This window comes from Lichenostomus cassidix, unplaced genomic scaffold (assembly GCF_008360975.1).
Source record: "Lichenostomus cassidix isolate B80296 unplaced genomic scaffold, HeHo_3.0 HiC_scaffold_33, whole genome shotgun sequence".
NCBI lineage: Eukaryota > Metazoa > Chordata > Aves > Passeriformes > Meliphagidae > Lichenostomus > Lichenostomus cassidix.
The window spans coordinates 1713727-1739816 of record NW_028147632.1 but is presented as its reverse complement, the minus strand read 5'-3'; the positions used below and the strand labels follow the sequence as shown (position 1 = coordinate 1739816).

Here is a 26090-nt window from a genome sequence, read left to right as displayed (position 1 = left end):
TCCCAATAAAGCTTCCCAGTGGGCTCCGGTCGCGTTTCTTGGGGGGCACTGGGGAGGGACTTGGGGGGACCCCGCGGTGGGGCTGTGACTGGGGGGCAGACCTGACCCTGGGATGGATCGGGAATGGGGACCCCCGTGTGTCCCCAAGTGTCACCCCGCTCTGGGGGCCTTGGGAGGCAGCTGAACCCCGACACGGCACACAGCGAACCCCAAAAAAGGCGCTGACACCCCGCTGAGCCCCCCAGAACCTCCAAACCCCATAGAAAAACAGCCCCGAAAAACAGCCCCGCGAAAATGAGCCAATGGGAGAAGGCGCTGAGCGATTCTGATCCAATCCGAGCTCGCGGCGCTGATGACTCTCCAGTTCCCAGGCAGACCCGCAGCGCCCAGCGCTCCCCACCCCAACCCCACCTGCGCCCCCCCCTCGCCCCCCGCGCTTCCCGCCAGCCCAATTTGGGGAGGGGGCGCCTGGGGGGCGCCCAGGCCTGGCCCGGAGCCCAGCGCTGCCCCAGCCCGACCTGCCCCGGCTCCATCCCGGCTCCTCCCGCGGCATGCGACGGCGTGGGGACAAGGGGGGGAAAGGGTGGGCGCTGGGCTTGGGGGGAGGAGGAGAAGGGATGGAGGAGGAGGAGGAGGGATGAGGAAGGAGCGGGAGAAAGGCCGGAGATCCGAGCAGGAGGAGGAGGCGGGAGGAGGAAGGAGGAGGAGCCGCGGGAGGAGGAAGGAGGAAAGAGGAAGAGGAGGAACAGGAAGAGGTTGGAGAGAGGAAGAGGAGGAACAGGAAGAGGTTGGAGAGAGGAAGAGGAGGAGCAGCAGAAGCCGCGCGCAGCTCTTTGTCTGTCGCGGCCCCGGGAGCATCGGCGCCCCGCACGGCGCAGGTGAGGGGGAGGAGGAAGTCGCCCCAAATGTCTCGGGGGTCCCCGAGCGGCGTTTTTCTGGGCGGGTGTTTGGAGCTCGCAGCTTGCGGGATTGAGCCCCAAATCTCGTTCAGGGTCGCTGGGAGGGTTTGATTGTGCGGGGGGAACGTTTGGATGTGGCGGAAGGGCAAAGCTGAGGCGCCAGTGGGGCTTTGGGGGATATTTTGGGGGATATTTTGGGGGCTGCAGGTGGGCACGGCCCGGTGTCGGGGTGGGAGGGGGACATGGGGCATGGGGTCCGGCCGGGAGAGCGGTGGAGGGAAAGGGCGGGAGCCCCGGAGTGGGGTGAGCGGAGAGGGGCGATGGCGGAGCTGGGGGAGCCCCGGCAGGCTGGAGAGGGGGGAGCGTGGCTAAGGGGGAAGCCTGGGATCCCTGGAAGCGCGGAGCAGAGAATGAGGGGAGAAGGGACCCCTGGGAGCCCCAAAGCCCCCGGATCATCCCTAAGCGGGACCCTGGAAAATAGGGAAGCCCGGGAGCCACGGGAGCCCCATGAGTGCAGGGAAGGGAGAGCCTGAGGAGGCCAAAGTGCAAAGAGCAGAGAGGGGGAAATGCTGGGAGGGTTTTGAGGTGAATGGTGGTGGTTTGGGGTTTTTATGGCCACAAACCCCTGGGAGAGTTGCAGAGCTGGAGCTGGGCAGGAGGAACCCCCAGGGCAAGGCGCTGAGCCCTTGTTTTTGCCCCAAAGCAGGATTTGTCATTGCCAAGGCGTGGCCGGATGGAGGAGGAGGAAAAGGCCCGGAGATGCAGCCGGAGCTCGGAGCTGGGGGAGAAGCCTGAGGGCAGAGAGAAGCCCCACAATTGTGGGGAATGTGGGAAAAGGTTCAGGTGGAGATCTGATCTTATCCGGCACCAGAGGATCCACACTGGGGAAAAGCCCTATGAGTGTGGGGAATGTGGGAAGAGCTTCACCCAGATGTCTAACCTGATGCAGCACCAGGTGATCCACACTGGGGAAAAGCCCTACGATTGCGAAGAATGTGGGAGGAGCTTCAGCAACAGCTCCTCGCTGATCAAGCACAAGAAAATCCACACTGGGGAAAAGCCCTATGGTTGTGGGAATTGTGGGAAGAGCTTCAGCCGGATGTCACACTTGATCACACACCAGATGATCCACACTGGGGAAAAGCCCTATGAGTGTGGGAAGTGTGGGAAGAGCTTCAGCCGGATGTCCATCCTGATGCAGCACCAGGTGACCCACACTGGGGAAAAGCCCTACGATTGCACAGAATGTGCGAAGAGCTTCAGCCACAGCTCCGCCCTGATCAAGCACCAGAGGATCCACACTGGGGAAAAGCCCTATGAGTGTGGGAAGTGTGGGAAAAGCTTCAGGCACAGATCTTACCTGCTGCAGCACCAGGTGATCCACACTGGGGAAAAGCCCTATGATTGCCAGGAATGTGGGAAGAGCTTCAGGAGCAACTCCAACCTGATGCAGCACCAGAGGATCCACACTGGGGAGAGGCCCTATGAGTGTCCCACGTGTGGGAAGAGGTTTCAGACCAGCTCCGATCTCCTCGTCCATGAGCGCATTCACACCCAGGAGAGGCCCTTCCGCTGCCCTGACTGCGGGAAGGGCTTCAAGCGAAACTCCAACCTCATCACCCACCGGCGCATCCACACTGGGGAAAAGCCCTACGAGTGTCCTGAGTGTGGGAAGAGCTTCTCCAGGAGCTCTCACTTGACTCAGCACCAACAGAGGCACCAGTGAGGGAAGCCCTGCGAGTGTCCCGAGTGCAGGAAGAGCTTCATTGCTGCTCCAACTCCATCCCCAGTGGGAAGATCTGCACTGGATGATCCCCAGTGACCCCAGCTGTGCAGAGCCCTGGTGATCCGTGCTGCTGCTGATCCGTGTGGCAAAGACACCTGGCTGGTGGCTCCACACCCTCCTGGCTCCCCGTGGGCACCTGGATGAAGGCAGGGCCAGGAATGTCCATGGGAATTCCTGGGGACATCAGAAATCCCCTGGGGAGAGCGGATTTGTTGACTTTCCACCCCAGAAAATCTCACCTTTTGTGTTCAGTTATATCATCTCTTGGCATGAGGCAACACTGGATGGCCTTGGAGGTCTTTTGCAACCTCAGGGATTCCATGATTCTGATTTTCTCTCACCCAGTGGCATCTTTCACAGCCAAATGGTTCTGAATTGGGGCAAAGAGCAGGATTTTGGGGTGGAAACGTCCAAAAATGTTCTTCCCTTCCACCCAACCACATGGATCCTCAGTGGGCACAGACATGTAAATCCTTTTCTTTCGGGCTTGGTCTTGTTTTCATTTCGGCCTTTCTAAACACCTGAATTTGGGGTAAAAATGAAGATATTGAGGTGAGACATGCATCGGACACTGGGGACACAGCCATGGTGGGACGTTGGGGACACAGACAGGGAGGGGAAAGGCAGGCAGAGCTTTCCCCGTCCAAAACTGCACCCAAAAATCTCCAAATTCAGGAATTTCTCCCAGAAGAAAGCTGTCAGGAGCTTCCTGAATGGAGGGAAAGGGGCGATGGGACATTTAAAAGAGTTGAATTGGGTTTGACACCCCTGGAATTGGGTTTGGTCCTCCTGGAACTGGATTGGATTGCCTGGGAATTGGGTTGGATTGACCTGGAATTTGGTTTGATCCACCTGGAACTGGATTTGGTTTACCTGGAATGGGGTTGAATCGACCTGGAATTGGGTTTGACCCCCTGGAATTTGTTTTGACTCACCTGGAGCTGGGTTGGATCAATCTGGAATTCAGTTTGATTTACCTGGAATTGGGTTGGATTTACATTGGATTTACCCGTAACGATTTTGTTGTTTGGGCTGATTATACTCGGGCTGTGCTCCAAAAACAAAAGGAAACACTGGTAATTCTGGCTCTGGGCTTGGCAGGTCCCAGGGATCTTTTGAATTATTCACTTCTGAGAGCCAAAATCTTTCCCAAGGTGTTCCACCACAATTCCCAGTGGCTCAGGGAGGAGTCACTGCCAATTTTGCTGAACAGATCAGTGATGTGAGCCAAGGATGGCCCAGCTGCTAGTGAGGAGTCACAGCCATGGAGCTGCTAAATCAGGATCCCAAAATTCACTGTGGGACAGAGCCTGAGCTCTGTGGGACACACGTGGCACAGAAGGGTTTGGGACACCAGAGGAGCCACTGACTGAGCTCAGTCCTGTTGTACAGTGGGACAGGAAATCACCTTTGAAATTCAAAATCCTGCTGTGCTTCTGTTGGGCTCCAAAATCAGAAACACTCCAAACAATCACAAGAAGTTTATTCTAGCCAGGCTATGTTTAAAGGCAAGCCTGACTGAGAACCCAGATTGGAAACAACACAGAAAGAAGTAACTTGTTTTTGTCAACAGAAAATGCATTGCAGGATTTGCACTGACCACCCTGAATGAGGTTATTTAATCTAATGCTCTGCTCTGCCATGAGTTGTTTCAGCACAGAAGGGCTAAATGGTTGCTTTAACATGGACATTGCAACTGAGGGACAGAAAAGTAAAGATCTGCAGGGATTGTAAGTGTGGTTTGCCTTAGTGCACTCTGAGCAGAGAGAGCTTTGTTATCAGCAGAGTTCATGTTGATCTAACACTACAGGAAGAGCAAAACCAGCTGAAGTTTCCGTTCTGCACTGCAGAGCACAGCAGAGAACCAAACAGGATGAAAATAATGAAATTACTTGGCTCCCAGGGCCAAAAACAGCTGCAGAGAGGAGGAGCACACATTTTTGTTTCACAGATCACTCTGCCAGTTATTAAACCACCATTCGACATGGTGCCAGAGATTGTCAGTGAACTGTGAAAAGTGTTAAATTCCAGACAGGTTCTGAGACAGGGATTTGCTCCAGAATGAAGAAGGAATAACTTTGTATCTGCAATTGGATACATTTTAAAAAATTGGTTTCGGGTATATTGTAATCAACATCGGGCAGGTTTGGAGTGATGTTAGATACATTGTAATTGAAGATGGTTATATTGTAATTAAACTTGGATACACTGTAATTGCAACATCTGTCTGCTCTGGGTGTGTCATCATCCCACGGCAGAGTCCCTGTGACACTTTGGGCTGGGACTGCTCCAAAAAGACACAGAATCACACAAAAAGCGGAGACTTGATCAAGAACAGACAATAGAAATTTTCAGTTCCCCTAAAGGTGCTGGATAGAGCTTAAAGATTAGCGAGCAGAGAGATAACAGGGGATAAAGGTGTGCAAACAGGATGATAAACATAGATGAAACCAGGGCAGGAACAGAGAAAGAGAATTACAGTGAAGTTGGGCAAGTTATGCAACGAGAAGCAATTTCGAGGAAAGCTGAGCTTTCCTCCAAACATCAGTGCGTGCAATCACCAGAAACTCCTTTAGATGGCCCTCCAGGACCACAAAAGGACTCTGAGCAGGAGGTGGATGGATGGAAAGGAGCACGAGGAAAGGTTTATGAATTAGCCAGGAAGTGTTTAGTAATGAATATGTGTGATCCGGGTGGAACAAATACCCCATTCGGAAGTTTTACCCCACACACTAGATTAAAGAAGAGATCCTCGGGGTTTGTTCAGCACTGATAAAGAAAAAACGGCTGCTTTCAAATGCTTCAAATTAGAAGCATTGCTAGAAAGCTCATTTTCTGGCTGATTTTGGTATCATGGTCACAGAGAGGAATCCCTGTCCTGCTCCAGCCTGGGGTCTCTCCCAGGGGACACAACCCCTCAGAAAAGGCTGCTCAGGCGAGGATCCCCACAGGCCCAAAAATCCCGAGGTTCTGCGGGGGCTTCCCACGGCCCCTCTCACGCATCTCCTGCTCCACCCTCTGGGCTCCTGCCGGGGCTGCAGGGAGCTCTCTGCTCCATCCCGGACTCACCCACAGCGGTTCCCTGGCCTCCTGCCCGGCCCGGCACTTTCCGGAGCCATTGCGAACAGACATTTGGAAGGAAGATCCGCGGAGCGCCGCTTCCCTCAGGGAAACTCCGCCTACCGTGCAAAGCCCGCCCCTCGCTCCCATTGGCTGATTTTCCCGCCATAAACCCGACGCTAGATCTCATTGGCTGATTCGCCGATTAGAAAGCCCGCCCTAGCTTTGATTGGCTGATTCTGCCGCCACTCCTCGTTCTCGAGCTCTGATTGGTCAGAGAGGCTCTGAGGGACGATCTCCCTCAGCCCCACATCGCTTTGATTTCCCCCAAAAAGCCAAAATCTCCCCAAACCCCTTGGGCTGAGCGGAGGAACGGACAGCGTTTGGGCAGAAAACTCCCAAATCGTTGTTCCCCAGGCTGGGAAGGACAAACGGAACCCAACTGATTTGGGAGCTCCAGCAGCTCCTCTCTGCCGGCCCAGCTGAAGGCCTCGCTGGCTGCTGGAGGCTGCACGGGCAGACTGGGAGCACTGGGAGCACTGGGAAGAGGCTCTGGCTCGGCTGAAGCCCCCGGGGCAGGGGCAGCAGGGCAAGGGACAGGGCTGCAGGTGCTGAGGGGACACGAGGGACAGCACAGCCTTGATTAGCATTTCTTACAAAAGTAATAAAGTAATGAAGGAAATAACAACAACAACATTTACACTATAAATACTGATGGAGGTCGCACAAGGACCTCTCAGCGAATGCTCTGAGTTGGAAGGGACCCACAAGGACGCAGTCCAACCCTTAAGGGAATGGCCCCTGTGGGGTCAAATCATGACTTTGGTATTATCAGAACCTTACCCCAGCCAAGGTCATAAGGCAGCAAAGGTTTCACAGCTGAATCCACAGGGACATACAAATATATATGTACCTGGTTAGTAAACATACAGAGTGCAAGAGAAACATGACTTTTGTGAAGCTTTCAGAATTACAAAAGAACCCCCAGGCTCAGCCCAGGCAGCCACACATCTGTTTTCTCATCATCTCCTCTTCCTGCAGGTTCATCTCCTGCAGAACAGGCAGTGATGTGACCCTGAGGATCTGTGCAAGGCAGACACTGCAGCTGAGGAAGGAAATCCCCATGCTGGGGGGATGAGGTGAAGCTGAGACTGCCCAGCACAGAAAATATCCTTCCTCCATTCCCCATTAGAGGTGGGTTTGGGCTCTGCTGCAGATATACTGCATCTCATTTGAACAGATCGCACTCCTGAGATAATTCTCAGCCAGGTGCACACACCCTGCATTGCCCAGCACAGGAACCCTGCAGGGAGGAGCAGAGACATTGCTGGAACCTCAGGGGAACACATTGTGCCCCTGTGCCCCCAGGCTCTGCCTGTGCCCCCAGGCTCTGCCTGTGCCCCCAAGGCTCTGCCTGTGCCCCCAAGGCTCTGCCTGTGCCCCCCAGGACTCACGAGGTGTTGAAGTTGCTGCCACCCACCCACTGCAGCCGCTGGCCCTGTCTGTGCAGCCCGAGCCAGTAATCAACATTCCTGCTGAGGTGGAACAGGAACTCCTGGCAAGGAGAGAGGAGCAAACAATGGACTCCTAGCCCAGGAGCACCCCAGGGTCCCCTTGGCCTTCCCAAAGCCCCCAAACCCCTCACTCACCATTTCCTTGTCAGTGAGCACAGCCAGGGAAGCCTCGAGCTCGGAGCACCGAGCCTTAGCCTGATCCCAGGAGAGACGATGCCTCGAGAGGAAGTAGCAGATCCCGTTGTACCCAACCCAGCCATGGGGACAGGCCAGCAGCACCCGAGCTGCAGGGTTAACTGGAGTAACTGGAGTCTCTCTGTGTATTCTCCCTGCAGAGGGAAATGGAGAAGAATGTCTGAGGATTCTCCCCTCAGGCGGCAGTGAGCCAGCAGTGCCCCGAGGGGTTGGGCTGAGGCTGCTGCTCCTCCCTTACCTGACACAGCAGCCAAGGACACCCCCAGAGCCACAACCAGGGCTAGGAGCACAACCAGCACCACGATAAACTTGAGGTGGGATCTGATCCTCTGGCCTGGAGCTGGAAAGAGCAGTTCGTCGTGAGCATGGAGCTGTCCTGAGCAGGCTCAGCCCTCACATCTCCCACCCGACGCCCAGGGAACAGAGGAGGGACCCTCAGCCTGTGTGCCACTCACTGAGCTGGCAGCAGGAGAGACAAGGGATGGGGACAGACCCAGGGACAAGGGATACAGACAGGGACAGGGGACACAGACAGGGACAGGGGACACAGACAGGGACAAGGGACACAGACAGGGACAAGGGACACAGACAGGGACAGGGGACACAGACAGGGACAGGGGACAGCTACGGCTGAACTGCCCAGGCCCAGGCATGTCAGTCCCAGCAGAGCACCACGTCTCTTCCAGAGCCCTGGGGAAAGCCACATCCTGCCAGCCCTGTGCTCCTGGACTGACACTGTCCCCTTCCTAGAGGCCACCCGTGAGGGTTCTTTCGAGTTCATTCCTGGTTGCTGAAGTGCTGCGGACTTCCAGCAGATCCTTCACACTCCAGTCACACGGGGTCGTGTGTCCCCCCAGCCCTGCTGTCACTCTGACCCCGCCCGGCTGCTCCCAGTGCTCCCAATAAAGCTTCCCAGTTGGCTCCGGTCGCGTTTCTTGGGGGGCACTGGGGAGGGACTTGGGGGGACCCCGCGGTGGGGCTGTGACTGGGGGGCAGACCTGACCCCGGGATGGATCGGGAATGGGGACCCCCGTGTGTCCCCAAGTGTCACCCCGCTCTGGGGGCCTTGGGAGGCAGCTGAACCCCGACACGGCACACAGCGAACCCCAAAAAAGGCGCTGAGACCCCCTGAGCCCCCCAGAACCTCCAAACCCCATAGAAAAACAGCCCCGAAAAATAGCCCCGCGAAAATGAGCCAATGGGAGAAGGCGCTGAGCGATTCTGATCCAATCCGAGCTCGCGGCGCTGATGACTCTCCAGTTCCCAGGCCGACCCGCAGCGCCCAGCGCTCCCCACCCCAACCCCACCTGCGCCCCCCCCTCGCCCCCAGCGCTTCCCGCCAGCCCAATTTGGGGAGGGGGCGCCTGGGGGGCGCCCAGGCCTGGCCCGGAGCCCAGCGCTGCCCCAGCCCGACCTGCCCCGGCTCCATCCCGGCTCCTCCCGCGGGATGCGACGGCGTGGGGAAAAGGGGGGGAAAGGGTGGGCGCTGGGCTTGGGGGGAGGAGGAGAAGGGATGGAGGAGGAGGAGGAGGGATGAGGAAGGAGCGGGAGAAAGGCCGGAGATCCGAGGAGGAAGGAGGCGGGAGGAGGAAGGAGGAGCTGCGGAAGGAGGAAGGAGGAGAGAGGAAGAGGAGGAACAGGAAGAGGTTGGAGAGAGGAAGAGGAGGAGCAGCAGAAGCAGCGTGGAGCTCTTTGTCTGTCGCGGCCCCGGGAGCATCGGCGCCCCGCATGGCGCAGGTGAGGGGGAGGAGGAAATCGCCCCAAATGTCTCAGGGGTCCCCGAGCGGCGTTTTTTCTGGGCGGGTGTTTGGAGCTCGCAGCTTCCGGGATTGAGCCCCAAATCTCGTGAAGGGTCGCTGGGAGGGTTTGATTGTGCGGGGGAATGTTTGGATGTGGCGGAAGGCCAAAGCTGAGGCGCCAGTGGGGCTTTGGGGGATATTTTGGGGGCTGCAGGTGGCCCATGAGTGCAGGGAAGGGAGAGCCTGAGGAGGCCAAAGTGCAAAGAGCAGAGAGGAGGAAATGCTGATAGGGTTTTGAGGTGAATGGTGGTGGTTTGGGGATTTTATGGACACAAACCCCTGGGAGAGTTGCAGAGCTGGAGCTGGGCAGGAGGAACCCCCAGGGCAAGGCGCTGAGCCCTTGTTTTTGCCCCAAAGCAGGATTTGTCATTGCCAAGGCGTGGCCGGATGGAGGAGGAGGAAAAGGCCCGGAGATGCAGCCGGAGCTCGGAGCTGGGGGAGAAGCCTGAGGGCAGAGAGAAGCCCCACAAGTGTGGGGAATGTGGGAAAAGCTTCAGGCGGAGATCTGATCTTATCCGGCACCAGAGGATCCACACTGGGGAAAAGCCCTATGAGTGTGGGGAGTGTGGGAAGAGCTTCAGCCTGATGTCCAACCTGATGCAGCACCAGGTGATCCACACTGGGGAAAAGCCCTATGATTGTGGGGAATGTGGGAAAAGCTTCAGCCACAGCTCCACCCTGATCCAGCACAAGAAGATCCACACTGGGGAGAGGCCCTATGAGTGTGGGAAGTGTGGGAAGAGGTTCCAGACCAGCTCCCATCTCCTCGTCCATGAGCGCATTCACACCCAGGAGAGGCCCTTCCGCTGCCCTGACTGTGGGAAGGGCTTCAAGCACAACTCCCACCTCATCACCCACCGGCACATCCACAGTGGGGAAAAGCCCTACGAGTGTCCCGAGTGTGGGAAGAGCTTCTCAGTCATGTCTAACTTTACTAAGCACCAACGGAGGCACCAGTGAGGGAAGCCCTGCGAGTGTCCCGAGTGCAGGAAGAGCTTCATTGCTGCTCCAACTCCATCCCCAGTGGGAAGATCTGCAGTGGGTGATCCCCAGTGATCCCCGTTGGGCAGAATCCTGGTGACCCCCATTCCAGGTGATTCCTGTAATTTGAGAAGAAGGTGTTTTATATGGTTAAAATTTTACTTCTTCTCCTATTCTGAGTTTGTTAGCAATAAATTCAACTCACATATCCAATTCTGAGCCTGTTTTGTGCACAAAGGTGTTGGATGAGGGATCTCTTAGCCAGGTCCTTCTATCAGCTCAGGAAGCCTTGGTTCAATTTTCTCTCCCCATGGCGGCTGTGCAGGGCAGTGAGAGAGCAGCTCTGCTGGGTGCCTGGCATGGGGCCAGCGTCACCCCACTGCAATGTGCCATGGCCTCGTGTGGCCCTGTGCTCTGGAGCCAGCGCTGCTGTTGCTTTTTCCTTGCTGATGGTTTTCTCTTTTGCAGGAAAGGCTTGTGAAGTGCCCCCGCTGTCCCTGGCGTCCCCTGGGCGCCGGCAGCCACGTCCCTTGGCCTGCTCCCCCTGGGCCGTTGCAGGGCGGCTGGCGGAGGCTGGGAGCTGCCGTGGGGGCCGTGGGGCTGCCCCGGGGGCTGCGTGCCGAGGCGGGGCCGGGAGGTGCGGAGAACTTGGTCGCTGTTTGCAGAGCAATGGCGCCTTGGGCCCGGGCCCGTTGCAGGGCTGTTCCTCATGTGCGGCTTTGGCCTCGGCCAGCCCGGGGGGCACTGAGAGCGCGGGGCTTGGGCTGTGCGCTGTGCAGAGCCCGCGCCTCGCTGCCCTTGGCTGGCTGTGCTGTCACTCGGGATTGTCCCAGCGCCATTGCTGCTCGGTGCCAGCGAGCGGGGACAAGGCCGGCGCCGGTGTCGCCCCCAGGCAGGCAGGCAGGCAGGCAGGGCTTTAGTGGGGCAGCAGCGGCGCCATGGTGGGAGCGTGTGTGCGGCCCGGGAGCGGCGGCAGCGGGCGGAGCCCGGGGAGGCGGCGGCGGAGCTCGGAGAGGCTGTCCCAGCGCAGGTGGGAGCCGCGCTGCCTTGTGCCGGGGCTCGGGGCTCGCTGCGGGCGGATGGAGGGGATGCAGGGGGCGGCAGGGGGGCTGTGGCGGCTTCCTTCTCCCGTCTCCCTCCCTCCCTCCCTCGCTGGCTGTGCCGCCGTGTTGTCGCTGGCCTGAGGCCGCTGAGGGAGCGGCTGCCCGCGGTCTCCTTGCCGCTGCTGCCTCGGCAGGAGGCGGTGCCGGAGCAGCGCTGGCTCGTCCCGCTCGCTGTCGGTAGCACAGAGGTGGCTGCGCTGTCGGCGGCAGTGTGCGGGAAAATCCGCGTGGCCAGAGGTTTGTGTGGCCGCAGGAGACAGAGGAGTCGTGTGAAAGTGACTTTAGGGATGGACAGAGGGAGAGGCCGTGGGGCATTTGCCATGGGGCTGTAAAACGCAGCCTCCTTTCTATGCTCGTTTCCCCGGCTGCGTTTCATTGTCCCTTTGCTCTCTTGTCACCGTACCTGCGGGAAAAACAAAAACCTTTCAACAAGATTTTCAATGTTAGAGAGTCAAGGCATTACTTTATTATCTGAGCAGGATGTTGTTCTGGCCAGGATGTACCACGGGAATCACCCCATATACACAGAGCCCGGGTTTGTGGAGTGAATCGTTCTATGGCACATAAGTTTTGGAAGATTTTTAGGGTATTTTTTACAGTCAAAACTCATAGCAGGGTTTTTGGTCATTCTTAATTGGTTCCATGTTGTTCATTTTCTAATCTATGGTTTCCTATTGGATCCAGATTGCTTCTCTTCTGATGCTAATTAGGTCTTCCTTCTTATCTCTCTTTAGCCAGACAAGGTGTCTCCAAACAGCCAGGGGTGAGGTTTGGAGCTGATGTTCGTTAATGGCTGCTGATGGCCTTTTGTCTTTTGGGCTCCTCCTAGTCTGTAGTTATGTTGAGCTCATCAGACCTCACAGGGCAGAAAAATGTCTTGGAAAAAAATCTTAAAATTCCTTTTCCCTGGGTAAAAAACCAAACAAACAAACCTCTTGACAAAATTTATAGGAAATATTTAAACTGGTATATTTTCCAACACACTGTCTGAGGTACTTGGAAGGTACAGACTTCCCGATCCGCCCACTGTCTGTGTCCCTTAACATGCACCCCTAGTTTGTGTGACATTCGGTATTCGTGGCTCTGGGAAGTGTTTGTTCTGCTTGTGGAAGTTCAGGAATGGAGCAGGAGCTTGGCTGAGCAGCAGTCTGTACTGAAGCACGGAATTGACTCCACAAGTCAGATAGTTATGAAGTAGGTATGTGTTTATTCCAGCTGGGGTGCATGGGGGGTAGCCCCCCCAAAGGCATGCACACCCTCAGCAACACTTCAGGAGGTTTACATCAGGTTACAGGTTACTTATGCATAAAGTTAGACAAAGCCCCTATACATATTAATTACCTATCCCCGCTTCATATTATAATGAGTTCAAAGTTCATCTAAATATGCTCGCGCAAGCGCAGTGTCTCAGATTAATTGTGGGCAAGGGTCCCAAATGGTTAATGATGAGGTAATCAATAGTCTTCCTCAAAATGAACTCTTCACCTTGCTCCCTTGCGCATGCTCCCTTGGTTCTTGGTCCAAGTCCAAGCCTGAGAACCCACCTGTACCGGTTCAGGGTCCAAGGGTGGGATGCTCAGTTACACTCAGTGGTTTTTCTCAATTATTTGGCTCTCTTCTCTCTATCCTCCCCGATACTAGGTAGGCACAAAATCATTAAGCGAATCACAAATTGCCTCCAGCAGGAAAATCTTAGTAAATCATTATCCAATCTCTGGCCTTCTAAATCAGTTCAAAAGTTATTATTATCGAACTTCCAGCTCTTTTAAATTAATAATTTCTATTTTACCTTAACTCAGAAGGCCTTCCTTCACTTGTGCCTCTTCTGGTGTCGGGTCAAGGCAGACCTCTGTGAGAAGCTCTTCCCACACTCCCCACACTCATAGGGCTTTTCCCCAGTGTGGATGCGCCGGTGGGTGATGAGGGTGGAGTTTCGGTTGAAGCCCTTCCCGCAGACAGGGCAGCGGAAGGGCCTCTCCTGGGTGTGAATGCGCTCATGGACGAGGAGATGGGAGCTGGTCTGGAACCTCTTCCCACACGTGGGACACTCATAGGGCCTCTCCCCAGTGTGGATCTTCTTGTGCCGCATCAGGCTGGAGCTCTGCCTGAAGCTCTTCCCACATTCCACACAATCGTAGGGCTTTTCCCCAGTGTGGATCCCCCGGTGCCGCATCAGGTAAGATCTGTACCTGAAGCTTTTCCCACACTTCCCACACTCATAGGGCTTTTCCCCTGTGTGGATCCTCTGGTGCATGATCAGGCTGGAGCTCTGGCTGAAGCTCTTCCCACATTCTGTGCAATCGTAGGGCTTTTGCCCAGTGTGGATCACCTGGTGCCGCATCAGGGCGGACATCTGGCTGAAGCTCTTCCCACACTTCCCACAGTCGAAGGGCTTTTCCCCTGAGTGGATCATCTGGTGTGTGACCAGGTTGGACATCCGGCTGAAGCTCATCCCACACTCCCCACACTCATAGGGCTTTTCCCCAGTGTGGATCCTCTGGTGCTCGATCAGCTGACATCTCCACCTGAAGCTTTTCCCACATTCCCCACACTTGTGGGGCTTCTCTCTGCCCTCAGGCTTCTCCCCCAGCTCCGAGCTCCGGCTGCATCTCCGGGCCTTTTCCTCCTCCTCCATCCGGCCACACCTTGGCAATGACAAATCCTGCTTTGGGGGAAAAACAAGGGCTCAGCGCCTTGCCCTGGGGGTTCCTCCTGCCCAGCTCCAGCTCTGCAACCCTCCCAGGGGTTTGTGTCCATAAAAACCCCAAACCACCACCATTCACCTCAAAACCCTCACAGCATTTCCCCCTCTCTGCTCTTTGCACTTTGGCCTCCTCAGGCTCTCCCTTCCCTGCACTCATGGGGCTCCCGTGGCTCCCGGGCTTCCCTATTTTCCAGGGTCCCGCTTAGGGATGATCCGGGGGCTTTGGGGCTCCCAGGGGTCCCTTCTCCCCTCATTCTCTGCTCCGTGCTTCCAGGGATCCCAGGCTTCCCCCTTAGCCACGTTCCCCCCTCTCCAGCCTGCCGGGGCTCCCCCAGCTCCGCCATCGCCCCTCTCCGCTCACCCCACTCCGGGGCTCCCGCCCTTCCCCTCCACCGCTCTCCCGGCCGGACCCCATGCCCCATGTCCCCCTCCCAACCCGACACCGGGCCGTGCCCACCTGCAGCCCCCAAAATATCCCCCAAAGCCCCACTGCCGCCTCAGCTTTGCCCTTCCGCCACATCCAAACGTTCCCCCCGCACAATCAAACCCTCCCAGCGACCCTGAACGAGATTTGGGGCTCAATCCCGCAAGCTGCGAGCTCCAAACACCCGCCCAGAAAAAACGCCGCTCGGGGACCCCCGAGACATTTGGGGCGACTTCCTCCTCCCCCTCACCTGCGGCGTGCTGGGCGCCGATGCTCCCGGGGCCGCGGCAGACAAAGAGCTGCGCGCTGCTTCTGCTGCTCCTCCTCTTCCTCTCTCCAACCTCTTCCGGTTCCTCCTCTTCCTCACTCCTCCTTCCTCCTCCCGCCTCCTCCTCCTGCTCGGATCTCCGGCCTTTCTGCCGCTCCTTCCTCATCCCTCCTCCTCCTCCTCCATCCCTTCTCCTCCTCCCCCCAAGCCCAGCGCCCACCCTTTCCCCCCCTTTTCCCCACGCCGTCGCATGCCGCGGGAGGAGCCGGGATGGAGCCGGGGCAGGTCGGGCTGGGGCAGCGCTGGGCTCCGAGCCAGGCCTGGGCGCCCCCCACGCGCCCCCTCCCCAAATTGGGCTGGCGGGAAGCGCTGGGGGCGAGGGGGGGGCGCAGGTGGGGTTGGGGTGGGGAGCGCTGGGCGCTGCGGGTCTGCCTGGGAACTGGAGAGTCATCAGCGCCGCGAGCTCGGATTGGATCAGAATCGCTCAGCGCCTTCTCCCATTGGCTCATTTTCGCGGGGCTATTTTTCGGGGCTGTCTTTCTACGGGGTTTGGAGGTTCTGGGGGGCTCAGGGGGTCTCAGCGCCTTTTTGGGGTTCACTGGGTGCCGTGTCGGGGTTCAGCTGCCTGCCAAGGCCCCCAGAGCGGGGTGACACTTGGGGACACACGGGGTCTCCATTCCCGATCCATCCCGGGGTCAGGTCTGTCCCCCAGTCACAGCCCCACCGCGGTGTCCCCCCAAGTCCCTCCCCAGTGCCCCCCAAGAAACGCGACCGGAGCCAACTGGGAAGCTTTATTGGGAGCACTGGGAGCAGCCGGGCGGGGTCAGAGTGACAGCAGGGCTGGGGGGACACACGACCCCCCAAAATCAGCGCGGGGACAGAGCAGGGGGTCCCGGCCGGGCCCGAGGCCACGGGGAGGGGCTGCGGCCGGCGGCGGCTCAGGAGCTCTGTGGGCAGAGAAAAGGGGGTGACACCGGGCTGGGGGGCCCCGGGGGGAGCACAGCCGCTCCGGGGCAGGGGGGACACGACCCCCGGGACCCCCCCTCACCTTCTTGCGCAGGTAGAAGCCGAGCCCCAGCGCCAGGAAGACGAAGCCCAACACGAAGCCCCCGATCCCCGTCAGCATCTTGCTTCGGGCAGCGTCCGGCGGCATCTCTGGGGGGTCAGCAGGGCTCAGGACCCCCAAAATCCTCTCAGCGACACCCCAAGCCCCTCCAAGCACCCTCCCAGTCGCCCCCAGCCCGCCCAGGAGCCCCTGAAACCTCCTCCCGATCCATTCCCAGCCTCCCCAGGACACACCAAAGCCCCTCCCGTCCCTCTCAGCACCCCACAACCCCTCCCAGTTGCCCCCCACCGCCCCAGGACCCCCAAACCCTCTCCCAGTCCCTTCCCAGCCCCACCAGGACTCACCAATGTCCCTCCCAGTCTCTTCCCAGCACAACCAACCTCATTCCAGCCTTTGCTTTTCCATCCCCAATCTCCTTCCAGCCCCTCCAGCCTCACTCCACCTCCCTCCCAGTTCCCCCCAGCACAGCCCAATCCCCCTGCCAGCCCCCCCAGTGCCTCCCCCGCTCCCCCCGGCGCTGTGGGCTCTGGCCGTACCCCAGTGCCGCCTCAGGGGCTGCTCCAGGCTGACGTGCTCCACCTGGCAGGTGTAGGTGACCCCGCGCCGGGGGGGCGTTTCCAGCAGCACCAGCAGCTGGTAGGTCCAGTCCCCGTTGGGGAGCAGGTCGGTGGTCATCACTTGCTCCGAGAGCTCCTGCTGGCCCTGGAACCACCTCACCTGCACCTGCGCAGGGTAGAAATCCATCACGGAGCACAGCAGGCGGCCGGGCTCAGGCTGGGAGCTCGAGGGCACCAGCGAGATGGACACGCTGGGGGGCACTGGGAGAGAGAGGGGAGACACTGGGATCAGCTGGGGGGGCGCTGGGAGAGAGCTGGGAGGGGTGGTGTGGTACTGGGAGGGACTGGGAATGAAGGGGGACGGAATGGGGGGGCACTGGGAGAGAGGGGTGTGAATTGGGGGCATTGGAGGGCACTGAAATGGAGTATGGAAATCTGGGAGTGCACTGGGAATGGACTGGGATTGGCATTAGACAAACTGGGAGGGACGTTGGAGGCACTGGGAGTGACTGGCAGTGCAGTAGGAGGGACTGGAAATGTACAGGAATTGCGATTAGTGGGACTGGGGAAGGACTTGGATAGAGGGGATTGGATTAGGGCGTGCTGGGACGGCACTGGGAGAGAGGATGGAGGTCTGGGAGTGGACTGGGAATTAACTGGGATTGGCTTTAGAGGGACTGGGAGTGACTGTGCTAGCACTGGGAGGGGCTAGGAATGGAGTGGGAGGGACTGGGGGAACACTGGGAAAGAGGGGAGTGGATTGGGGAACACTGGGAGGGACAGGGAGAGAGGGTGGATGTCTGGGAATACATTGGGAATGGATTGGGAATGGGATTAGAGGGACTGGGAGTGACCATGGTGGCACTAGGATGGACTATGGTGGCACTCAGAGTGACTGCGGTGGCACTGGGAGGGACTGGGAATGAACTCCGCGGCACTGCGAAGCTAAGCCGAGCGCGGGGAACTCGGCGCTGCTTGTCTGCCTGGCAACTGATGAGTCATCAGAGACGCGCGCTCTGATTATCTGAGAAGCGTCATCTTCACGCTTGGCTGAAATGGACGCGCTGGGGGGGTTGGGAGAGACTGGGGGGGACTGGGATGGACTGGGAGAGCTACAGGAGTCACTGAGAAGGACAAGAAGCCCCGGGTTTGGCACAAGGAGGGCTGAGGGCTCTGGGTGATTCCCAGGGAGGGTTTGAGGGGCTGCAGGGTCATTGCCAGGGCAGAGCCTGAGGGGACACCTCTGCCCCACGCTCACCTCTGCGCTCCACGCCGAACGGGGTGATCTTGTAGTTGTGCGGGCAGTGCCTGTCCACTGCAGTTCGTATTCTCTCCATGAAATCTGGCAGGCTGTTCCAGTACCGGGCCGCTTTCTCCCCATCCGGGGTGAACCCCACGTATTTCCCCACATCGCTGTCGAACCTCGCGTACTCCACCCGGTTGTAGATGTACCTCTCCATGAACCTCACCTTCTCCGTGCCGTTAATGAAGTGACACTCAGTGTATCCCAGCTCCTGGAAGACCCCTGTGTGTGCAAGGCACAGGTCAGGGGTTCCCCCAGCACCCCCATCGATCCCAGAGCTCCGGGGGTCACCCCGGATCCCCACTCCGCACCCCCTGTGCCCCACGGCCGCCATGGGACCCTCCTGCCCGCGCTCCCACTTCCTCTTTCCCACCCTTCTCCCTATTTCCCCTTTCACATCCTCACTCCCCGCCATTTTCAGCCACTCCCCAATGCAGTTTTGGGGTCCCATTCCCTCTTTTTGCCCATTTTCCACCCTTTTACCCACAATTTCTCCATCCCCATCCCCCTCCCGCTGAGTTTTGGGCTCCCACCCTCCCCTTTTCCCCACTTCCCCACCCTCTCCCACCCCTTCCTCACCTTCCCCCAACCCTCAGCCCCTCCCGCTCTCCCTTTCGGCTTCCCCTCCTCCTCCCCCTCCACTTTGGGCTCCCAAACCCCTTTCTTTCCCCTTTTCCCCCTTTCCCATCGCATTCCCTGCTCCCCCCGCTCACCCGACAGCTCCGCGCCCGCAGCCGGGGTGGCTCCCAGCACCACCAGTGCCACCAGTAGGGCCCCAGCTGCCGCCACTCGCCCCATGGCCAGCGCCGGGCAGCTGCCGCCAGCCCCGCAGCAGCCGCTGCACTGGGAGCTCCAGTCCGGAGCAGGGCGGGATCATCCGCCCCGCGCGCTCTGATTGGCCGGGCGCCGTTTTGGGACGCGCTCCCATTGCCTGGGCGTGGTTTTGGGCGCGCTGCCATTGGCCGCAGTTGTTTTGGACGCGCTCCGATTGGCCGGGCCGGTTTGGGGCCCGTTTTGCACAGGCTCTACCCGGCAACCGGTGACGACACAACACACACGCCCTCCCATTGGCTCCGCCGCTTTTGGGGCGCTGCGCCCCCACTCCCACTCCCCCCACTTCGCCGCCGCTGCACTGGGACCACCAGCGACCCTTCCCAGTGTCGCCACATCCCGAGGCGCCATGGATGGAGCACGGAGCTGCCCCTGCCTGCTGCTGCTGCTGGCGCTGACCCTGCCTGGCCTTTGGGGGCTCCAAGGTGGGCTTTGGGGGGTCCTGGAGCCGCGGCGTTGGGATTTGGGGTGTCCTGGATCCATGGCAAAAGGGGATCGGGGAGATTCAGAAGGTCCATCCCCCTTTTTGGGGATATTTTTGGGAAGGGCGTTGGCCCAGCTTCCTGTTTTTTCAGGGTTTTACCCCCTTTTCTGCAATTTTCAGGGTCAGCAGTGGACAAACTCCTCTTTTCCCACGGTTTTGGGGCTCTGGGATCTCCCAAACCCCCCTGTTCTCAGGATTTTGGGGCTCTAGAATTTCCCAAATCATCCATTTCTGGAATTTTGGGACTCTGGGAATTGCAAACCCCACTGGTACTGAAGATTTGAGGGACTTGGAGTTCCCACTTCCTCTTTTTCCAGGATTTTGAGTGGCTCAGGATGCTCAAATTCCTCTTTTCCCCAGGATTTTGGGGCTCTGGCATTGCCCAAACCCCTCTGTTCCCAGGATTTTGGGGGGAAATCCCCATTTTCCAGGATTTTTATACTCTCACCCCCCCAATTCCCCATTCCCATTGCCCCACACCATCATCCAGACAGAATATAACCAAAAATCCATTTCCAGGGGAATTCAGCCCAATTCCAGGTGTGTCTGACTCGATTCCAGGAGGATCCTGGGGCAATTCCAACCTCTACTGCAGCACCAACACCATTCAAACCCAATTCCAGGTGGACTCAACCCAATTCCTGGTGGATCAAATCCAGTTCTAGGCAGATTATACCAAATTCCAGCTAAATCCAACCCAATCTCAGGTGGATCAAATCCATCTCCAGGTGGCTCAAACCCAATTCCAGGTAAATCCAACTGAATTCCAAGGGCATTCAACCTCATTGCAGGTGGATTTAACCCAATTCCAGGTTGATCCAACGGAATTCCAGGTGAATCCAATCCAGATCCAGGTGGATCCAACCCAATTCCAGGAGGATCAAACCAAATTCCAGGTAGATTAAACCAAATTCCAGCTCAACCCAATCCAATTACAGGTGGATCAAACCCAATTTGAGGTAAATCCAACTGAATTCCAGATGGATCAAACCCAGTTCCAGCTGGACCCAACCCAACTGCAGGATGAACCAACCAAATACCTGAGAGACTAAACCAAATTCCGGGTGGATCCAACCCAATTCCAGGCCGATTAAACCAAATTCCAGTGGGATGCAACCGAATTCCAGGATGAATCAACCTAATTCCAGGTCGACAAAACCCCATTTCAGGTAAATCCATTCCAGTTCTAGATGGATCAAACCAAATTTCAGGTGGGTTAAACCCAATTCCAGGAGGATCAAACCCAATTCCAGGTGGATCAAACCCAATTCCAGGTGGGTCAAACCCAATTCAACTCTTCTAAAGGTCCCATCGCCCCTTTCCCTCCATTCAGGAAGCTCCTGACAGCTTTTTTCTCTCTGCCCTCAGGCTTCTCCCCCAGCTCCGAGCTCCGGCTGCATCTCCGGGCCTTTTCCTCCTCCTCCATCCGGCCACGCCTTGGCAATGACAAATCCTGCTTTGGGGGAAAAACAAGGGCTCAGCGCCTTGCCCTGGGGGTTCCTCCTGCCCAGCTCCAGCTCTGCAAGTCTCTGGCAGTTTGGTGGCTGTAAAAACCACTAACCACCGAGATTCCCAAATATCCCACAAACATAAAGAAACAGACCCCAAACTCCCACAATATCAAGATTCAGCCAAAAGCCCCTTCAAGATATAAAGATTGACTCCCAAAGAAACCCCAAAGCATGAACATTTAGCCCAATAAAACTTAAAAACATCATGATTTAGGCCCCGTGAAAATCGTGGATCCCCCTCCCCAGTCACCTGCTGCATGTGGGGGGCTGCAGATACAGGCAATGCTGGAACCTTGGGCTGCCTCCTCTTCCTGCTCCTCCTCCTCTATCCCTACTCTTCCTCACACTCCTCTTCCTCTCACTCCTCCTCCTCCTCTTCCTTCTACAAAATCCCACCTCCTCCTCCTCCTGCAGCTAATTAATACAATATTGATGAAGAACAAATCCCCAAAGCAGCTTGTGGGGGGCAGAGCCACATGTGAGTCACCCGATGGCTGCCCTGGCAGAGAAGCTTCGGTTCCAGGCAGCCACGAGAGGAAGGAGCTTTAGAAATGCAAATGAACCCTGCTGGGGCAAAGGCTGGACAATGGACCAGGGCCTTGTGGCCTGGGGGAGCAATTGGGCCAATTCCCTCTGTCCCTCAGCCCGAGCTCTGCCTGCTTGCACAGATGGAATTTGCACAGCTCAGGGCAGAGCCCAGACTGAGGAGATCTGACTGTGCAGCACAAACTGGTTCAGCTGCAAAGAAAAAGAGCAAATGGGAAAATGTTGGGAAAACTTCATTAAAAAAGGTTGGGGAAAATCATGTCTCTCCTCACTCCAACATGTGCTAGCATTGTGGATGCTTTATAGAGTGTAATAAACCAGTGGGGATTTTTGATACCACAAGTTCAGGGAAATCAGTTCGGAATCCAAACATAGAATGGTTTAATTACACAATAGTGCTAAATAAGGTCAGGAGGGTGCACCCCAAAAAAGATTTAAAAAAATTAAAACGGCCACCAGAACAAATCCTACAACACCATGGAGCAGCCCCTGGGAATCCTAAGAATTCCTATCAGGTCCCAGAACCAATTTGTGAATTTGAATTGTTACTAATTGACACAGACTGCTGCTCAGCCAAGCTCCTGCTCCATTCCTGAACTTCCACAAGCAGAACAAACACTTCCCAGAGCCACGAATACCGAATGTTACACAAACTAGGGGTGCATGTTAAGGGACACAGGCAGTGGGCGGATCGGGAAGTCTGTACCTTCCAAGTACCTCAGACAGAGTGTTGGAAAATATACCAGTTTAAATATTTTGTATAACTTTTGTCAAAGGTTTGGGTTGTCTTTAGCCAGGGAAAAGGAATTTTAAGATTTTTTTCCAAGACATTTTTCTGCCCTGTGAGGTCTGATGAGCTCAACATAACTACAGACTAGGAGGAGCCCAAAAGACAAAAGGCCATCAGCAGCCATTAACGAACATCAGCTCCAAACCTCACCCCTGGCTGTTTGGAGACACCTTGTCTGGCTAAAGAGAGATAAGAAGGAAAACCTAATTAATATAAGAAGAAAAGCAATCTGGATCTAATACGAAACCATAGATTAGAAAATAAGCAGCACGGAGCCAATTAAGACCGACCAAAAACCCATCTATGAGTTTTGACTGTAAAAAATACCTAAAAAATCTTCCAAAACTTATGTGCCATAGAACGATTCTCTCTACAAACCCGGGCTCTGTGTATATGGGGTGATTCCCGTGGCACATCCTGGCCAGAACAACATCCTGCTCAGATAATAAAGTAACGCCTTGACTCTCTAACATTAAAAATCTTGTTGAAAGGTTTTTGTTTTTCCCGCAGGTACGGTGACAAGAGGGCAAAGGGACAATGAAACGCAGCCGGGGAAACGAGCATAGAAAGGAGGCTGCGTTTTACAGCCCCATGGCAAATGCCCCACGGCCTCTCCCTCTGTCCATCCCTAAAGTCACTTTCACACGACTCCTCTGTCTCCTGCGGCCACACAAACCTCTGGCCACGCGGATTTTCCCGCACACTGCCGCCGACAGCGCAGCCACCTCTGTGCTACCGACAGCGAGCGGGACGAGCCAGCGCTGCTCCGGCACCGCCTCCTGCCGAGGCAGCAGCGGCAAGGAGACCGCGGGCAGCCGCTCCCTCAGCGGCCTCAGGCCAGCGGCAACACGGCGCCACAGCCAGCGAGGGAGGGAGGGAGGGAGACGGGAGAAGGAAGCCGCCACAGCCCCCCTGCCGCCCCCTGCATCCCCTCCATCCGCCCGCAGCGAGCCCCGAGCCCCGGCACAAGGCAGCGCGGCTCCCACCTGCGCTGGGACAGCCTCTCCGAGCTCCGCCGCCGCCTCCCCGGGCTCTGCCCGCTGCCGCCGCTCCCGGGCCGCACACACGCTCCCACCATGGCGCCGCTGCTGCCCCACTAAAGCCCTGCCTGCCTGCCTGCCTGCCTGGGGGCGACACCGGCGCCGGCCTTGTCCCCGCTCGCTGGCACCGAGCAGCAATGGCGCTGGGACAATCCCGAGTGACAGCACAGCCAGCCAAGGGCAGCGAGGCGCGGGCTCTGCACAGCGCACAGCCCAAGCCCCGCGCTCTCAGTGCCCCCCGGGCTGGCCGAGGCCAAAGCCGCACATGAGGAACAGCCCTGCAACGGGCCCGGGCCCAAGGCGCCATTGCTCTGCAAACAGCGACCAAGTTCTCCGCACCTCCTGGCCCCGCCTCGGCACGCAGCCCCCGGGGCAGCCCCACGGCCCCCACGGCAGCTCCCAGCCTCCGCCAGCCGCCCTGCAACGGCCCAGGGGGAGCAGGCCAAGGGACGCGGCTGCCGGCGCCCAGGGGACACCAGGGACAGCGGGGGCACTTCACAAGCCTTTCCTGCAAAAGAGAAAACCATCAGCAAGGAAAAAGCAACAGCAGCGCTGGCTCCAGAGCACAGGGCCACACGAGGCCATGGCACATTGCAGTGGGGTGACGCTGGCCCCATGCCAGGCACCCAGCAGAGCTGCTCTCTCACTGCCCTGCACAGCCGCCATGGGGAGAGAAAACTGAACCAAGGCTTCCTGAGCTGATAGAAGGACCTGGCTAAGAGATCCCTCATCCAACACCTTTGTGCACAAAACAGGCTCGGAATTGGATATGTGAATTGAATTTATTGCTAACAAACTCAGAATAGGAGAAAAAGGAAAATTTGACCATTTAAAACACCTTCCCCCAACTTGACGGGGATCAGCTGGAATGCGGGTCACCAAGATTCTGCCCAACGGGGGTCACTGGGGATCATCCACTGCAGATCTTCCCACTGGGGATGGAGTTGGAGCAGCAATGAAGCTCTTCCTGCACTCGGGACACTCGCAGGGCTTCCCTCACTGGTGCCTTTGTTGGTGCCGAGTCAAGAGAGAGCTTCTGGAGAAGCTCTTCCCACACTCCCCACACTCATAGGGCTTTTCCCCAGTGTGGATGCGCTGGTGAATGACGAGGTTGCCGTTTTGCTTGAAGCCCTTCCCACAGTCAGGGCAGCGGAAGGGCCTCTCCTGGGTGTGAATGCGCTCATGGAGGAGGAGACTGGAGCTGGTCTGGAACCTCTTCCCACACATGGGACACTCATACGGCCTCTCACCGGTGTGGATCTTCTTGTGCTGGATCAGGGTGGAGCTGTGGCTGAAGCTCTTCCCACATTCCGTGCAATCATAGGGCTTTTCCCCAGTGTGGATCACCTGGTGCTGCATCAGGTTGGACATCTGGCTGAAGCTCTTCCCACATTCCCCACAATCGTAGGGCTTTTCCCCAGTGTGGATCACCTGGTGCCGCATCAGGTTGGACATCCGGCTGAAGCTCTTCCCACACTCGGGACACTCGTAGGGCTTTTCCCCTGTGTGGATCCTCTGGTGCACGATCAGGTGAGATCTCCGCCTGAAGCTTTTCCCACATTCCTCACACTTGTGAGGCTTTACCCCAGTGTGGATCCTCTGGTGGCGGATCAACTGACATCTCCACCTGAAGCTTTTCCCACATTCCCCACACTTGTGGAGCTTCTCTCTGCCCTCAGGCTTCTCCCCCAGCTCCGAGCTCCGGCTGCATCTCCGGGCCTTTTCCTCCTCCTCCATCCGGCCACGCCTTGGCAATGACAAATCCTGCTTTGGGGGAAAAACAAGGGCTCAGCGCCTTGCCCTGGGGGTTCCTCCTGCCCAGCTCCTGCTCTGCAACTCTCCCAGGCTTTTGTGTCCATAAAAACCCCAAACCACCACCATTCACCTCAAACCCTAACAGGATTTCCCCCTCTCTGCTCTTTGCACTTTGGCCTCCTCAGGGTCTCCCTTCCCTGCACTCATGGGGCTCCCGTGACTCCCGGGCTTCCCTATTTTCCAGGGTCCCGCTTAGGGATGATCCGGGGGCTTTGGGGCTCCCAGGGGTCCCTTCTCCCCTCATTCTCTGCTCCGCGCTTCCAGTGATCCCAGGCTTCCCCCTTAGCCACGCTCCCCCCTCTCCAGCCTGCCGGGGCTCCCCCAGCTCCGCCATCGCCCCTCTCCGCTCACCCCACTCCGGGGCTCCCGCCCTTCCCCTCCACCGCTCTCCCGGCCGGACCCCATGCCCCATGTCCCCCTCCCACCCCGACACCGGGCCGTGCCCACCTGCAGCCCCCAAAATATCCCCCAAAGCCCCACTGGCGCTCAGCTTTGCCCTTCCGCCACATCCAAACGTTCCCCCCGCACAATCAAACCCTCCCAGCGACCCTTCACGAGATTTGGGGCTCAATCCCGCAAGCTGCGAGCTCCAAACACCCGCCCAGAAAAAACGCCGCTCGGGGACCCCCGAGACATTTGGGGCGACTTCCTCCTCCCCCTCACCTGCGGCGTGCGGGGCGCCGATGCTCCCGAGGCCGCGGCAGACAAAGAGCTGCGCGCGGCTTCTGCTGCTCCTCCTCTTCCTCTCTCCAACCTCTTCCTGTTCCTCCTCTTCCTCTTTCCTCCTTCCTCCGCCCGCGGCTCCTCCTCCCGCCTCCTCCCGCTCGGATCTCCGGCCTTTCTCCCGCTCCTTCCTCATCCCTCCTCCTTCTCCTCCTCCATCCCTTCTCCTCCTCCCGCCAAGCCCAGCGCCCACCCTTTCCCCCCCTTTTCCCCACGCCGTCGCATGCCGCGGGAGGAGCCGGGATGGAGCCGGGGCAGGTCGGGCTGGGGCAGCGCGGGGCTCCGGGCCAGGCCTGGGCGCCCCCCACGCGCCCCCTCCCCAAATTGGGCTGGCGGGAAGCGCTGGGGGCGAGGGGGGGGCGCAGGTGGGGTTGGGGTGGGGAGCGCTGGGCGCTGCGGGTCTGCCTGGGAACTGGAGAGTCATCAGCGCCGCGAGCTCGGATTGGATCAGAATCGCTCAGCGCCTTCTCCCATTGGCTCATTGTCGCGGGGCTGTTTTTCGGGGCTGTTTTTCTATGGGGTTTGGAGGTTCTGGGGGGCTCAGGGGGTCTCGGCGCCTTTTTTGGGGTTCGCTGGGTGCCGTGTCGGTGTTCAGCTGCCTCCCAAGGCCCCCAGAGCGGGGTGACACTTGGGGACACACGGGGGTCCCCATTCCCGATCCATCCCAGGGTCAGGTCTGCCCCCCAATCAC

General features: G+C 58.0%; 4 protein-coding genes across 4 annotated transcripts in view; 1 reads left to right on the top strand and 3 right to left on the bottom strand.

Annotated features, from left to right (window-relative positions):
- LOC146421418 (uncharacterized) overlaps positions 1 to 3168 on the top strand; it is a 26448-nt gene extending 23280 nt beyond the window's left edge. The window contains exon 3 of the mRNA XM_085047539.1: positions 1773 to 3168. Within this exon, the coding sequence (XP_084903665.1) occupies positions 1773 to 2625 (853 nt within the window). The 3' untranslated portion in view covers positions 2626 to 3168. The remainder of the gene's footprint in view (positions 1 to 1772) is intronic.
- Positions 3169 to 12665: 9497 nt separating this feature from the next.
- On the bottom strand, positions 12666 to 14052 carry LOC146421417 (uncharacterized). The gene has a single exon (XM_085047466.1). The coding sequence runs from the start codon at positions 13970 to 13972 to the stop codon at positions 13148 to 13150; it is 825 nt and encodes a 274-aa protein (XP_084903592.1). The 5' UTR covers positions 13973 to 14052; the 3' UTR covers positions 12666 to 13147.
- A 1248-nt stretch (positions 14053 to 15300) lies between these two features.
- On the bottom strand, positions 15301 to 18523 carry LOC146421416 (class II histocompatibility antigen, B-L beta chain-like). The gene is made up of 5 exons (XM_085047143.1): positions 18373 to 18523; positions 17615 to 17881; positions 16336 to 16617; positions 15636 to 15888; positions 15301 to 15358 (listed from the first exon to the last, which is right to left on the bottom strand). Exons 1-5 carry the CDS (start codon positions 18455 to 18457, stop codon positions 15301 to 15303), a joined length of 945 nt encoding a protein of 314 aa, XP_084903269.1. The 5' UTR covers positions 18458 to 18523.
- Positions 18524 to 23624: 5101 nt separating this feature from the next.
- Positions 23625 to 24679, bottom strand: LOC146421415 (uncharacterized). The gene has a single exon (XM_085047489.1). It carries the CDS (start codon positions 24596 to 24598, stop codon positions 23858 to 23860), a length of 741 nt encoding a protein of 246 aa, XP_084903615.1. The 5' UTR covers positions 24599 to 24679; the 3' UTR covers positions 23625 to 23857.
- Positions 24680 to 26090: the final 1411 nt, after the last annotated feature.

Excerpts from the sequence above, each read along its gene's own strand:
- LOC146421417 (XM_085047466.1), bottom strand. The coding sequence starts at position 13,972 with ATGGAGGAGGAGGAAAAGGCCCGGAGATGCAGCCGGAGCTCGGAGCTG.
- LOC146421416 (XM_085047143.1), bottom strand. The coding sequence starts at position 18,457 with ATGGGGCGAGTGGCGGCAGCTGGGGCCCTACTGGTGGCACTGGTGGTG. Across the intron at positions 15,889-16,335 it reads GCCCCTGAGGCGGCACTGGG|AGATGCCGCCGGACGCTGCC; the intron begins GTACGGCCAGAG and ends CTGACCCCCCAG. Across the intron at positions 15,359-15,635 it reads GCCCCTCCCCGTGGCCTCGG|GCAGCTGAACCCCGACACGG; the intron begins GCCCGGCCGGGA and ends GGGCCTTGGCAG.
- LOC146421415 (XM_085047489.1), bottom strand. The coding sequence starts at position 24,598 with ATGGAGGAGGAGGAAAAGGCCCGGAGATGCAGCCGGAGCTCGGAGCTG.